General features: G+C 47.0%; 1 protein-coding gene across 6 annotated transcripts in view; it reads left to right on the top strand.

Moving 5' to 3' along the window:
• The window catches only part of MAPK15 (mitogen-activated protein kinase 15), an 18,810-nt gene continuing 4,471 nt past the window's right edge, over positions 1–14,339 (top strand). For 4 of the 6 annotated variants that reach the window (XR_005567131.1, XR_003544961.2, XR_005567130.1 and 1 more), the window contains exons 1-14: positions 1–141; positions 3,203–3,301; positions 3,560–3,589; positions 4,816–4,906; positions 5,064–5,194; positions 5,764–5,927; positions 6,866–7,005; positions 7,428–7,485; positions 8,241–8,378; positions 8,608–8,713; positions 9,175–9,478; positions 9,737–9,879; positions 11,354–11,578; positions 12,748–12,985. Coding sequence is in view for 1 of the 6 variants with exons in the window: in XM_039390976.1 (XP_039246910.1) it covers positions 73–141; positions 3,203–3,301; positions 3,560–3,589; positions 4,816–4,906; positions 5,064–5,194; positions 5,764–5,927; positions 6,866–7,005; positions 7,428–7,485; positions 8,241–8,378; positions 8,608–8,713; positions 9,175–9,478; positions 9,737–9,879; positions 11,354–11,557 (1,677 nt within the window). In the remaining 5 variants the exon portion in view is untranslated. The other 2 variants (XR_003544962.2, XM_039390976.1) reach the window with 2 other exon arrangements.

Consider the following 14,339-nt stretch of genomic DNA (forward strand, 5'->3'; position numbering starts at 1 on the left):
GCGGTACCGCTGCGCGTGCGCGGGGCGCGGGGCCGTTTCCATGGCAGCGGGAGCCAACAGGGAGGCGCCGCCATGAGCCCGCCCGAGGTGGAGCCGCTCGTGTGCCAGAAGTACGAGATCAAGAGGCGCCTGGGCAAGGGGGTGAGTGCCCGGGGGCCCGTGGGAGCTCGTCGGGCCCGTGGGAGCTCTTCGGGCCCGTGGGAGCTCGTCGGGCCCGTGTGGAGTTCAGGGCCCTGAGTGAGCTCCAGGTGGCCCGGGGAGCTGAGGGGCCCCAGGCGAATTCAGGTGCCTGTGGGAGCTCAGGGGTCCTGTCTGGAGCTCAGGGCTCCGTGGGAGCTCCAGGTGACCCGGGGGAACTCGGGGGGAGGGGCATGGGAGCTCGGGAGTAAATGGTAAAATGGATCCGAGTCTCAAAGTACATTCTCTCTGTGCCTGCTAAATCTTTCTGCATTTCCTGTAACCCTCTCACTTCACAGGTCATGCTGCATCAAGTCATGTCTTCTCCGTGAAATATATTTCTGTACATGAGCCAGTGGTAATTTCTAAGATATTTCTCCTCAGACAGTCTCCAAACCTTCCTCAATTATCTGCATTTCTATTCTGGCAGCTCTTTGTCGTTGTTTAGTTGCATTGATATGAGTGTTTAAGTATTTCATGCGCAATTACAAGGGGTCATGTGAGAGAGGACCATTTGCTTCATAGAATTATGAAATCATTTGGGTTGGAAAAGCCTCTGAGCCCATTGAGTCCAACCACTCCCCTGGCACTGCCAAGGCCTCCACTAACCCGTGTCTCCAAGTGCCACGTCCACACGGCTGTTAAACCCCCCAGGGATGGGAACTCCACCCTTGCCCTGTGCAGCCTGGGCCAGGGCTGGACAGCCCTTTCCATGAGGAATTTTCTCCATGTCCAACCTAAACCTCCCCGGCACAATTTGAGGCTGTTTCCTCTTGTCCTGTCACTTGGAGTGTTACTTGGAGAAAAAAAGATAAATCCCAGTTGCCAACAGGGAAGTACTGTAGCACTTACCTGAGGTACTTGTACAACTGCCTGATGCATGGCAAATGTCCTGAACCTATGCTCCAGGACCACACATGTTCCTGGGAAGTCTGCCTCAATGTCATGATACTCACTGTAAGAGTATTTAATCGCTAGAGTCACTCACTATCACATATTGCAGCTGTTTTGCTTTGTACAAGTACTTAAACATTAACTGGGCCTTTCTGAGTGGGGCATGATCCCCTCGTGCCGAGGTAAAGCAGCTCCTAGAATGTGGAAAGTCAAGGTGCAAATCCATGACCTAAAATAAGGAAATGGGATCTCTACCACAAGTAAGACTGAGCAATCACCATTTGCAAGTATCACAGTCATCCAGAACAGGGAAAACTCTGGTAGAAGTTCCCATTCCCCTAATAGATAGTACAGTTTTTAATTAAAAAAAAAAAAAGGTTTAATGTTGGACCTGGCAGTGCTGCATTAGTGGTTGGACCCCATGGTCTCGGAGGGCTTTTCCAACCTCAGCAATTCTGTGATGCCGTGATACTGTTACTACAGACATTGGTAACAAGTCTCTCTCCATCCTTCTTTTCAGCCCCCTTTAAGTATTGAAAGGCCACAATAAGGTCTCCCTGGAGCCTTTTCTTCTCCAGGCGAACCCCCCCAGCTGTCCCAGCCTGGCTCCAGAGCAGAGGGGCTCCAGCCCTCAGAGAATCTCCATGGCCTCCTCTGGACCTGCTCAAGCTGGTCCATGTCTTTCTTGTACTGAGGAGCTCCAAGCTGGATGCAGTGCTCCAGGTGGGATCTCACCAAACTTGAGTACAGGGGAAGAATTACCTCTCTCAACCTGCTGACCACACTGTTGCTGGCACAGGCCAGGTGCCATTGGCCTCTTGCCCACCTGGGTACACCTGAGCTCCTGTTCAGCCACTGTCACCAGCACCTCTAGGTTCTTTTCCAGCTTTCCAGCTGCTCTGTCCCAAGGCTTGAGCATTTCATGGGCTTGTTGTGACCCAAGGGCAGGACCTTGTGGATCCTCACACCATTGGCTTTGGCCCATCGATTCCCTCCCATTGATCCAGCCTTCCCAGACACCCCTGCAGAGGTTTCTGCCCTCTGGCAGATCCACACTCCCACCCAGTCTGGTGTCCTCTGCGAACTGACTGAAGTGCCCTCAGTCCCCTTGTCCAGAGAGTCAATAAAGACATTAAACAGGACTGGCCCCAGTACTGAGCCTGGGGAACCCCACTGGTGCCCAGCCCCATTTCCCACCACTCTCTGGGACTGGCTATCAGCCGGGTGTTACCGAGCAAACAGTGCGCCTGTCCAGACCAGGAGCAGCCAGGTTCTCCTGGAGAATGTTGTGGGAAACGCTGTCAGAGCTCTACTAGAGTCCAGGCAGACACATTCACAGCCTTTCCCTCAGCCACTGAGGGGGTGACCCTGTCACAGAGGGAGATCGGGTTAGTCAGGCAGTACCTGCCTGTTACAACCCCAGGCTGGCTGGGCCTGATCCCCTGGTTGTCCTTCTTTTGATGCAGCCCAGGACATGATTGACTCTCTGGGCTGCTAGTGCATGTTGTCAGCTCACATCCAGTTTTTCATCCACCAGCACCCCCAAGTCCTTCTTCTCAGGGCCAGTCTCCATCCACAGAATCATGGAAAGACAGAATGGTTTGGGTGGGAAGTAACCTTAAAGATCATCTCATTTCACCCCCTTGCCATAGGCAAGAACACCTTTCACTAGACCAGTTTGCTCAGAGCCCCATCCAACCTGGCCTTGGACACTTCCAGGGATGGGGCAGCTACAGTTTCTCCAGGAAATCCATTCCAGTCTCTCACTACACTCACAGGCAAAGGTTTCTTTCCAATATCTCATGTACATCCCTGCTTTTCTAGTAGGAATCCCTTCCCCCTTGTCCTGTCCCTCCATCCCTTGTCCAAAGTCCCCCTCCAGCTCTCCCGGAGCCCCTTTAGGCACTGGGAAGGCTCTAAGGTCTCCCCGGAGCCTTCTCTTCTCCAGGCTGGAAGGTCCCAGCTCTCCCAGCCTTGCTCCAGAGCAGAGGGGCCTGATCTCTCTCTCTCTTCCAGGTAGCGAGTGATCACCTCTCTTCCAGTCCTTTGTTGAGTCCATTCTGGCTCCGCTGCAGGCCTGAGCTGGGACAGGGTGTCAGCACACTGCTCACCTGTCTGTGTTTCTCCCCAGGCCTACGGCATCGTCTGGAAAGCAATCGACCGCAGGACAGGAGAAATAGTTGCTGTTAAAAAGATTTTTGATGCTTTCAGAAACAGGACAGATGCTCAGGTGAGAAATCCTTGTCCTGATGTGTTGTGAGATGTGGTGGGATTCCATAGGTATTTTCAAGAGTTTTGTCTCTGAAAGATGATAATTATGCATGTAATAATACAGTCTGCAGCTATATTGGGATAAAAAGGAACAATAAATGTCAGGCTTTGTGTATTGTGGCATCTACAAAAGAGGAGTGGATTTAACCCTCTCATTGAAGTGCATCCCTTGCCATTCTCTTGAGGTGATAATAAACTACTTTTTCTTTATTTCCAGAGAACGTTTCGAGAGATTATGTTCCTGCAGGTAATGTCCATGTTCCTCCTCCACTCTGATTTTTTATTATCTCTGATGTCCACATATTTTCTTCCCATTGTTTTCCAAAATGCAGTGATCAGTGATTAGTGTTGACAACTCTTTAATGTTTTTTCTGCACCATCTTGGCAAAGAGCCTTTCAGGGCAAACCCACCTGAATGAAACACACTCCATTTGCGCTTGTTTTTACTCTTTCCTGCTCTTTCCACATTTTTAGCAATGTGTCTCCTGCAGCATCAACAGGTAGACTTTCACTTTCTGTCACTTCTTGCTTCTTTATGGACGTAAACTGTTTCTCTTAACGTTTTAACTGCCATGATCAGAGGGGGGCTGGGATGGGGGATGCCAAATTTACTTTTCCCCATCATGTGGGAAGCAATTTGATCACTTAAAATAATCAAAGCAAAACAAAAAGGGAAGATCTGCAAGGAGTAACTTAAAACTGCTCTTGTTGTGATATAATTGACCTTATCAGTGGCATTATAATTATTTGTCCATGTAGAAACATCAATATTTTGAAATAATGTTATTTCTAAGGACACAAGTGAGACAGGGCTCATGGAATAGGTATTTCCTAAGACTGCCAACTTTAAGTAGTAAAGAGATGAGGTTTTTTTACTTTTTAGTCATTCCTGAAGCCTGAAATAGAAGCTGCAAACTTAAAAGCTAAAAATATAAACAATTCCTTAGAAGTAAATTACCTGTAAGTTCGATCATCTCTGAAAGTGCAGCACTTCCGGAGCAGATGGGTGGAGGAGGAGCAGGGAAAAGAAGGATATTTCTCCTGAAGGAAAGACGGAGTCATTTGGCAGCAGGGGGCTGGGGAGGGAAGTTAATGTGCTGTTCAGCCTGTACTTCTGTGACTTTTGGGGCTCAGCAGACTAAAGAATTTTAGTTTCCCCTCCTATTTTATACATCTTTCTTGAGGTTCAAGACTGAGGGATCAGAAAGGAATTTGTTTTAAGTGGTATAGAGGGATTTTTAGAACCAATGTTTCAGTCAACAGAGATTATTTTTCAGATTAACTGGCTGGTTTCATACTATGGAAGAAGCTTAAATTCTTTTTTCAAGTTTATTTCAGAAGAAGCCTAATCGAGGAAACAGCATATTAATGTTTGTTCTAGACAATAATACAAACTAAAATAGGTTATTGTCCCTTTTTATGATTCACAAGCAAAACATGTGATTTTGACAGCTGGGTCTCTTCCCTGCACAGGAATTTGGAGAACATCCAAATATCATCAAGCTGCTCGATGTTATCCAAGCTGAGAATGACAAGGATATCTACCTCATCTTCGAGTCCATGGGTGAGACTCAGCATTGCAGCAGCCACTCAAATCCAGCCTCTCTTCGGAGTTATCCTTATTCCCACTTTAATAGTGGTGTGCTGGTGATTTACATGAACATTCATGATATTACTGATCTTTACTGATGTAAATATATTACTGCTGTAATATATTACAGAGACAGATTTACATGCTGTTATTAAGAAGGGGAATTTGCTGAAAGACATCCACAAGTGTTACATTCTCTACCAGCTCCTGAAGGCAACTAAATTCATCCACTCGGGGAATGTCATTCACAGGGATCAGAAGGTACATTTCAGTCATTGTCTGTAGCCTTCACTCCAGTTTTCTGTCAAACACTAAATAAAATCACAGACTGATTTGAGATGGAAGGGACCTTTTAAAGGTCATCCAGTCCCACTCCTCTGCCATGGACAGGGACATCTTCCACTATCCCAGGTCGCTTTAAGCCCCATCCAACCTGGCCTTGGACACTTCCAGGGATGGGGCAGCCACAGCTTCTCTGGGCAACCTGTGCCAGGGCCTCACCATCCTCACATGGAGAAATTTCTTCCCAGTATCCCATCTAACCCTGCCCTCTGTCCGTGGGAAGCCATTGCCCTTTTTCCTGTCCCTCCAGGCTCATGTCCAAAATCCCTCTCCATCTCTCCTGGAGCCCCTTTAGGCTCTGGAAGGAGCTCTAAGGTCTTCCGAGAGCCTCTTCTTCTCCAGGCTGAACGCCCCCAGCTCTCCCGGCCTGGCTCCATAGGAAAAGTGTGAAAAAGTATGCAAGCATGAGACTAATAAAGGAACCTTGATAATATTCTTCTACTATTGAGAGAGTCAAAAGCCAATTAATTCTCCTGTGTTCAATGCAGCCTTCCAATATCCTGCTGGATGCAGAGTGCTGTGTGAAGCTGTGTGACTTCGGGCTGGCCCGTTCCCTGTGCCAGCAGGGCGAGGAGCAGCCCAGCCCCGCGCTGACCGAGTACGTGGCCACGCGCTGGTACCGCGCCCCCGAGATCCTCCTGGCCTCTCGCAGGTGAGCGAAGGGCTGGGAGTCTGGAACTTCTTCACCACTGGGAAAACTGATTGTCTAAAAGTCTTAAATGTGTCAGTTTTGGATGTCACTGGATGCAATGTCGTGTCAGTCTGTTTTCTCAATATACATTTAAACTTCAGTTCTGCAACATAAAACCTCTCATGTTTTTATGTACGCGTCCTTCCTGTGTTCTTAGAGTGTTCATATACATACGTGAGCAGCTTATCTGCTTGTCACCCTTTCTCCCACTAGACTTATTCTTTCTCCCTTTAAACCCACATCTTTACAAAATTTGCTTGAGAACATAAGTCCTCCTTTCAAAATTGAAGGAGTGGTTTTTGATAGATCTGCAGGAAATACTCTGTAATCAAACATTAAACCAGCTGCCTGTTAGTCAGGCTTAGTCCCTTTCTTGACTTAAAGATGAAAAATCAGAAAAGTAAATAAATAGAGGCTGAGGTAGTATCCCGAATTTAAATGTGGATGTTTTGCAAACTGTCCTATACCCATTGTATGGTGTTTACTTTGCTTAAAAATGTAAATTTTACTACTTTATACATACATAATGCCTTGAAAAGTCAGTTGTTTCCAAAGATCAACATGTATCTTCATTCTTGGTCATATGAAAAGGATATATTACCTTTTTCTGGCATTACCTTTTATATATTGCCTTGTTCTAGCATTTCTCTGTTATATATTTCCTTTTATGGTTTCCTAGACTAGCCTTTGAGTAGGCTAAATCTCTTTTCTGTTTCATGCTTGCCAGTCTCATGATTCCCAAATGTCATTCAATTTATAGTTCAAATGTGAGCATTCGTATCTGAGAAGTCTCCAAGCATGTTTTCTAGCAAAATAGATCAATGTAGGTGATGTGAATAGCAGGTACAGGAAAATACTTGCTTGATTTAATCCTAACTCTGTTCTGTTCCTGTTTATAGTTACACTAAAGGTGTAGACATGTGGAGCATTGGCTGTATTCTGGGAGAGATGCTGCTTGGGAAGCCTCTTTTCCCTGGAACATCAACAATGAATCAAATAGAACAGATCCTAAGGGTCATCCCTGCTCCGTCCCCAGAAGGTAGGACTCTGCTGCGGGGAAAGGGATTGAGAGAAGGGATTAAAGAGGGGGAGAAAGCAGCCCAGATGGATAAGAGGAGAAGGTATTTCTTGTGGGTCATTCTGGCACCTTTCCAAGGAAATTAGAGACTGAATTGTGAATGTTAGTGGTAGAGGAAGATAAGAAATTCAGATATCTTGGTGCCTCTGCCTCTGTGGGTGTGAGAGTGCGGGTTTATGAAGTCTATGATTAATAAATACAAATTCAGAAATAATCTTAGAAAATTTGTAATATTCCATTCCCCTTCCACAGATCTCCCATTATGTGTTATGAGAGTAATTTCCTATGCTAACATCCAATAATATTTGCTTTCCTTCCTAAACTGTGTAGCTCTCGGAGGTAATCCTCATCTTGGCATTAACAGTACCTTTTTATTATTGCAGATATTGTGGCTCTGCAGTCAGAGTACAAGGCCTCAGTTATTAACCACATGAGTTCCCGGTAAGCCTGGGGGGTTGGTGTGTCTGTATGACCATGGAATCGTGGAATCCCAGAATGGTTTGGGTGGGAAGTGACCTTCAAGACCATCCAATGCCACCCCCTGCCATGGGACACCTCCCACTATCCCAGGTTGCTCTAAGCCCTGTCCAACCTGGACACTTCCAGGGGTGGGGCAGCCACCATTTCTCCAGGAAATCCATTCCAGTCACTCCTTATCCTCACAGGCAAGGATTTCTTCCCAATATCCCATTTTAATCTCCACTTTTCCAGTGGGAAGCCCATCCTCTTGTCCTGTCACTCCCAGCCCTTGCCCAGAGTTGCTCTCTTGGAGCTCCTTTAGGCAGTGGAAGGGACTCTAAGGTCTCTTCTTAAATAGAAATTATTTAAAATATAAGTAAGATTTGGGTTTTAAAACTGATATTTCAAATGTATAAGATACTCTCTTGTTGATTATGTTCACAATTATATTTAGGGTTCCAAAATGCAAAACCAGATTATCAAACTTCATCTTCTCATTGCAAATTACACAGAAATGTGTTTCTGTGGTCTCAGGTCTGAATTTGTGGGATTGTGGGGCTAGCAAGAGATAAGCTTCAAGGTCCCTTCCCACCCAAACCATTCCAGGATCCAGTGATTATCTTTGTGAGTGAACTCTGGAGTCAGATGTCACCTTGGCGTGATCCCCGTAACTGTCATTCCTGCCTTCACTGGGAATTGGACACTGGGAACTCATATTATTGTTTTCTGTCTTCTAGGCAGCGAGTAACATTTGAGGAGATTTTCCCATCCTCTACTCCACTACCTGCCTTGGATCTGCTGAAGAAACTTCTGGTATTTAACCCTGACAAACGGCTCACAGCAGAGGAGGCTCTGCAGCATCCTTATGTGAACAGGTGAGAGTGACACCAGTGTGCAGCTTCCCCTGATGTCTTCTGAGGCATTACAAACCTGTTCCTGGCACAAGTCTTCTTTAAATGCATTACAGAAAAAAACCCCAAAGCTAATTCTTCATTTTCTCCAACCCTATTTACATGAGATTGTTTAACAATCCTGTTTAAATAGTGTTAGTCTGTGGTGCTGCTTTCAGTCAGTGAAGTACATGATGTGTTCTCATCTCTTTAGATTCCACTGTCCTTCCAGGGAGCCCTCTTTGGATTATAATGTGGTCCTTCCTTTGGGTGATGATGTCCAGCTGTCTGTGGCAGAATATCGAAATAAATTATATGAGGTACTTTCATCCTGTTTTCCCAAATCCTAATCCTCCAGGTAACCTTCCATTCTTGCACACACTTAACAAATTCTGTTGTCTTGTCTTTGTATTTCCCTGGGCTGTCCATACCTGCTGACACAGTTACACCTCAGTGTTTGGTCGGTCAGTTCCATACTGTCAGAATCTTTTAGAGACCTTTAAATCTAAATTCCCTTTGGGAAAGGAAAAGTCTCTGAAGCATGATGTCTGAGAAAGACTGGGTTAGAGGGAAATATACTATGCTGGATCCAACAGCCATAGAATCATAGAATCACAGAATGGTTAGGGTTGGAAGGGAGCTTAAAGATCATCCAGTTCCAAAATTATACTTGTTACTGTGAAATAAATTCCAGATATTTACAAGTATTCCTCTTTGTTTTGATGTTTTGTTCCTCTGCTGTATTGCTGCATTAAGTCTAGCCAGCTTTTCTGTTCTGCAGTTGATCCTTGAAAAAAAATCAAGGAGCCTTCTAAAGGAGCGAGGGCGGAGAGAAAACATTCAGCTGAGCCAGTCTGAATCCAGCCCACTTCTCCCAAATTTCAGCCCAGTGACTGTACCCACCAGAAAAGTCCAGCAAGAACCAGCACCTCCTCTCCTAAACCCTTCACATGTGCATGCAGGAGCCACAGCTGGAGTCCAGCCAACAGGATCCAGCCAGAGCAAGGATTTGGCCAGAACTGTGTGTCAGAGATCACAGATCAGTGTGATGATGTACAACCCCATCACACACACCACTGTGCAGAGTAGGTACCACCCTCCTACACCAGGATGTGACACACCATGGGGCATCGTTGGGGGGAAGAGAGAAGAGAGACTGAATGCTGTAAAAGAAGTGAGGGGAATTTGCATGGTAAAACGAGGGGGTGAAAGTGTGGGAGGAAAATGACATAAGAACAAAACACTGTTGAATGAGTGTTGGGTGTGTGACTGTTCCTGCCTCAGTCAGGGTGTTCTGTGTCCTCATGATTTTCTTTCTTTCTCTCATGTTTTTCCTTCTGCAGGAAATGCAAATCCTGGTGCTGGGATCAGGAACTTTTCTGCACCACCTCAGCAACCCAGAATCTCCACCAGTGGGAAACTAGGGAGACAAATCTCATGGACAAACACTGGGCTCCCTCCTACAAGTGTGCAGAACCTTTACAATGTGAGTAGCTTAACTTCTAACCCTTACCTGTGGTAACTTGGGTCACAACAACTCCCTGCGGTGCTCCAGGCTTGGGATAGAGTGGCTGGAAAGCTGGAAAAGTTCCTGGGGGTGCTGGTGACAGGGGCTGAACATGAGCCCGGGTGTGCCCAGGTGGGTAAGGAGCCAGTGGCTCCTGGCTTGTAGCAGACACAGTGTGGCCACAGGCCCAGGGCAGAGCCTGTCCCCTGTGCTGGCACTGCTGAAGCACCTCCAGTCCTGGGGACAGTTTTGGCCTCCTCACGACAAGAAGGACATTGAGGAGCGCGTCTTTCACGCTCTTCAGTGGAAGAGAGTGGAGCTGGGGAAGGGGCTGGAGCACCAGGAGCAGCTGAGGGAGCTGGGGGGCTCAGCCTGGAGAAAAGGACGCTCAGGGAGGACCTTCTCACTCTCTCCAACCCCCTGACAGGAGGGAGGAGCCAGGTGGAGGTCAGGCTCTGCTCCTGGGGAACAAGGGACAGGACAAGAGGGAATGGCCTCAAGTTGTGCCAGAGGAGGTTCAGGTTGGATATTGGGAAAAATTCCTTCATGGAAAGGGCTGTCCAGGCCTGACACAGGTTGCCCAGGGCAGTGGTGGAGTTCCCATCTCTGGAGGAGTTTAACAGCCATGTGGATGTTGCACCTGGGGATGTGGGTTAGTTGGAGCTTTGGCAGTGCTTGGGGAGCAGCTGGACTTGGGCTCAGAGGACTTTTCCAACCCAAACGATTATGTGACTTGATGATTCCGTGATTCTAATGGATTGCTGTTAGTGAGCAAGGTGTCAGTCCTGTCCTCTCTGCTCCTCTCTCTTCCTGGTTCTTGGCCATGCTTCCTTATAAAAGTCCTTACCCTCGCTAGGTTCTTTAATTACTTCTTTTTCTGTTCCTGAGCTGGCTGGCTGTTGCCTGGTGACTTGTGGCACTTGCACAAGTGATCAGAGGAAGCTTATTGGCAGAGTATGGAAGGAGGCACCACAGATTCATAGTATCACAGAATCACAGACTGGTTTGGGTTGGCAGGGACCTTAAAACTCGTCTCATTCCACCCCTCTGCCATGGGCAGGGACACCTTTCATTAGCCCACGTTGCCAGAAACTCCAAGCATGTCCAGGAGCCCACTTGCAACTCACCTTTCAACCCCTCTGCTTTGGAATCCTGTCCAAAATGGATAGGTTTGGGGAGTGAGAGGAGCCAATCCCCAAATGGGATTGTGGAGCTTGATGTGCATGCATGTGTACACATGACCAATGAATTTGGAAAAATCTTCAGGGAATTGTGACCAACTTTCTGTGACGGGAAGAGCAGAATAGGGAGAAGATCAGCCAACATGTGCTCTGAGCCTTGTGTTTGTTCACTGAAAGGGTAATGCTGACGAAAGCCAAACCTGTGTCCTATTTGCGTTCCAGAAAGCTGATTCCAGTTTATTAACTTATCTTGGCTTTTCTTTCTCACATAGAATCCCAGAAACTCTCAGTGTCACAGCAAAGATGTTCGTCCCCTTCTGAAGCCCAGTAAAAAGATGTTCCAGATCACTGCAAATGTGGGAGCTGCGGGTGATCCAAGAGCATCGATGGGCAGCTACTCCCAGGCCTATGGAACCATCAGTAAATCTGCGCTGCAGAGTCTTCCGATAACAAAGGCCTCCCAAAACCCCGAGTGAATGTGGAGACGTTCCAGCCAGGTGAAGTACAGCTCATCCCTCAGCCCCTGACTGAGCAGGGACAACAAGAGAGAGCAAAATATGAGGAAATGCTTTAGTCACAGCATGGGACAATATCCTCCTTTCCTCTGGACAAGCCAACAGGAAAGGGAATCCAACCCATCTGCCTTCCAGTCTCACCAGACAAGGGCACAGCATGTTTGCTCCCACACTTGTGAGAGCAGTGAACACTGTCAGGTCATGCTTCTTGTTTGAATTGTCACAAAAAAATTACAGAAAACTGCAATATTCTAATACTTGAGTGGTTTTAGACATATTCAGGGCCCAGGGGAACCTCCTGAATTTCAGCAAGGCCAAGTGCGAGGCCAAGAAAATGCTCTGAAGGCTGGAGCCCCTCTGCTCTGGAGCCAGGCTGGGTGAGCTGGGGGTGTTCACCTGGAGAAGGCTCCAGGGAGAGCTGAGAGCCCCTTCCAGAGCCTAAAGGGGCTCCAGGAGAGCTGGAGAGGGACTTGGAACAAAGGCCTGGAGTGACAGGGAAAAGGTCAATGGCTTCCCACAGACAGAGGGCAGGGTTAGATGGGATACTGGGAAGGAATTCTTCCATGTGAGGATGGTGAGGTCCTGGCACAGGTTGCCCAGAGAAGCTGTGGCTGCCCCATCCCTGGAAGTGTCCAAGGCCAGGTCGAAAGGGGCTTGGGGGAACTTGGTCTACTGGAAGGTGTCCCTTCCTATGGCAGAGGAGTGGGACTGGATGACCTTTAAAAGGTCCCTTCCTAAGCCATTCCAGGATTCTTCAGCAGTCTACCTAAATGTGGATTGTTTTTGAACAGAGCAGGTAACTGTTCTCTGAAGACCGTGGAGATCAAACTCTTCACAGATCTTACAGCCCTTCATTCTGATTTCCACTCATTTCTATGACTCTTCTGGGGTAAATAAACAAAACCATTGTGGTTTATTTTTGATAAAATCAAGTAGGAAAGCATTTGAAACACAGGTGGGCTCTGCTACAGTATCTAACAGCTTCCCTACCATGTAATATTGTAAATATTGCACTAATAAATAGTTTATATTGCACCACAAAAAATCTTTGTCTTTCAGTCAGCATTCACTGTGTTGAGAGGGAAAGTACCTGTTGGTAAGGCTGTCTTCAATGAATAATTGGTCTTTTTTTGTTTTGTTTTTGCTTTAAGAAAGCAGAGTTCCATGAGATACTATTGCTGAGACATCGTGAAGGTGTTACCAGGCTACAGTGGGACTACAGGAAACTTTATATTCCTGTTTTAATGCGGATTTTGGATACATTCTCCTCATTAACTTGAAGTTCTTGTCTGTGTCCCTGAAGTTTTACTCCACCTGTGATAAATGATTGTTATTCCAGAACATTGGAACTACAGTTACCAAGGGGATTCAGGTGCTGAATTCCAGCATGTGAGTACCACTGCCATTGGCTGAATTGCCATTTTATCTTCTGGTGTCTAAACACCCAAGGCTACTTAATTAAAAATTAATGCCTTCCCCTTGGTCGCAGGTGTGGTCACTGGAGTCTGGTAACAGGAGGGAGCCAGGAAGTGCAGCTCACAGGGAAGTCCAGGCTTACTGTGGTATATTCATAGTACAGGTGTTTCCTGCCTGTCTGAGGTCCAGGGAGATGTAGGAGTGGCAGTGCCAGGTGAGCCTGTGGTGTGGGCAGAGCTCTGAGCAGTGGGTTGGCTCCCGAGAGTCCCAATGCTGGTTGGGGGGCATTTGAGAGAGAAGGGCACCCAATTCCAGCTGTGACCTCCCCTGGATCCTGGCCCCTCACAGCATGACAGCCAAGGTCCTCTGTGACCCCCATCCCAGACTGAGAGTAGCTGGGCTGGAACACCAACAAGTTGTTCTTAGAGTGACTTTAGTTGCTGCCAAGGGAATTGGTTCTTCTGCAATAGTTGGTTGTGCCACCTGCAGCAATTGGTCACCTACCTGTCACCAGCAGAGCTGTGTCACTCGGGCTCTGGGCAGAAGCACATGTTCCACCTGAGCAAGAGAAAATCCTAAACATCTAAATAAGTACAGCAAAATTCTAAATTGCTAATGTAGCCTGTCACTGCAGAAATAAATTCCAAATTTGTCTGTTACAGAACGAGGCTGGAGCAGGTGGGTTTGGGAAGGGCTGGGGAGGTGTGGAATGATGTAAGAATTGCACAAACAGAGCTAGAATATATATGCACATACCTCTCTAGAGTAAAATAATCTGTATTGGCTGACAGAGAACAACTGTCGGCCACTGCAGTTCATTTTGGGACCCATCAATAACTCAATCTGATTGATTAATCAGAGCAGACAAAATAACTCATTTATGGCTGTGGACATGTATAAAAGATCATGGGCTGTATCTGAGATGGGTCACAATGTTCAGTTTTAAACTAAAAGAGGAGATATTTAGAAAAGATATTGTGAAGAAATTCTTCCCTGTGAGGGTGCTCAGTTCCTGGCACAGGTTTCCCAGAGAAGCTGTGGCTGCCCCATCCCTGGAAGTGTCCAAGGCCAGGCTGGATGGGGCTTGGAGCAACCTGGGCTAGTGGGAGGTGTCCCTGCCCGTGGCAGGGGGTGGGGCCAGATGGTCTTTAAGGTCTCTTCCCACACAAACCATCCTGTGATTTTGTGATAATATGAAATGGGTATAAGAAATCCATTTCTACTTTTTTCCCAATTTTGGCCCCTTTTCCCATCCTTTTTTTCCTCTTTTGTCCTCTCCTAATTTTATTGCTCAGTGTACCTCCTCATGTTACAACAAAGCTGCTCT

The sequence above is a fragment of the Pipra filicauda genome, unplaced genomic scaffold (assembly GCF_003945595.2).
Source record: "Pipra filicauda isolate LSUMZ 115617 unplaced genomic scaffold, ASM394559v2 scaffold899_size56025_pilon, whole genome shotgun sequence".
Lineage (NCBI taxonomy): Eukaryota > Metazoa > Chordata > Aves > Passeriformes > Pipridae > Pipra > Pipra filicauda.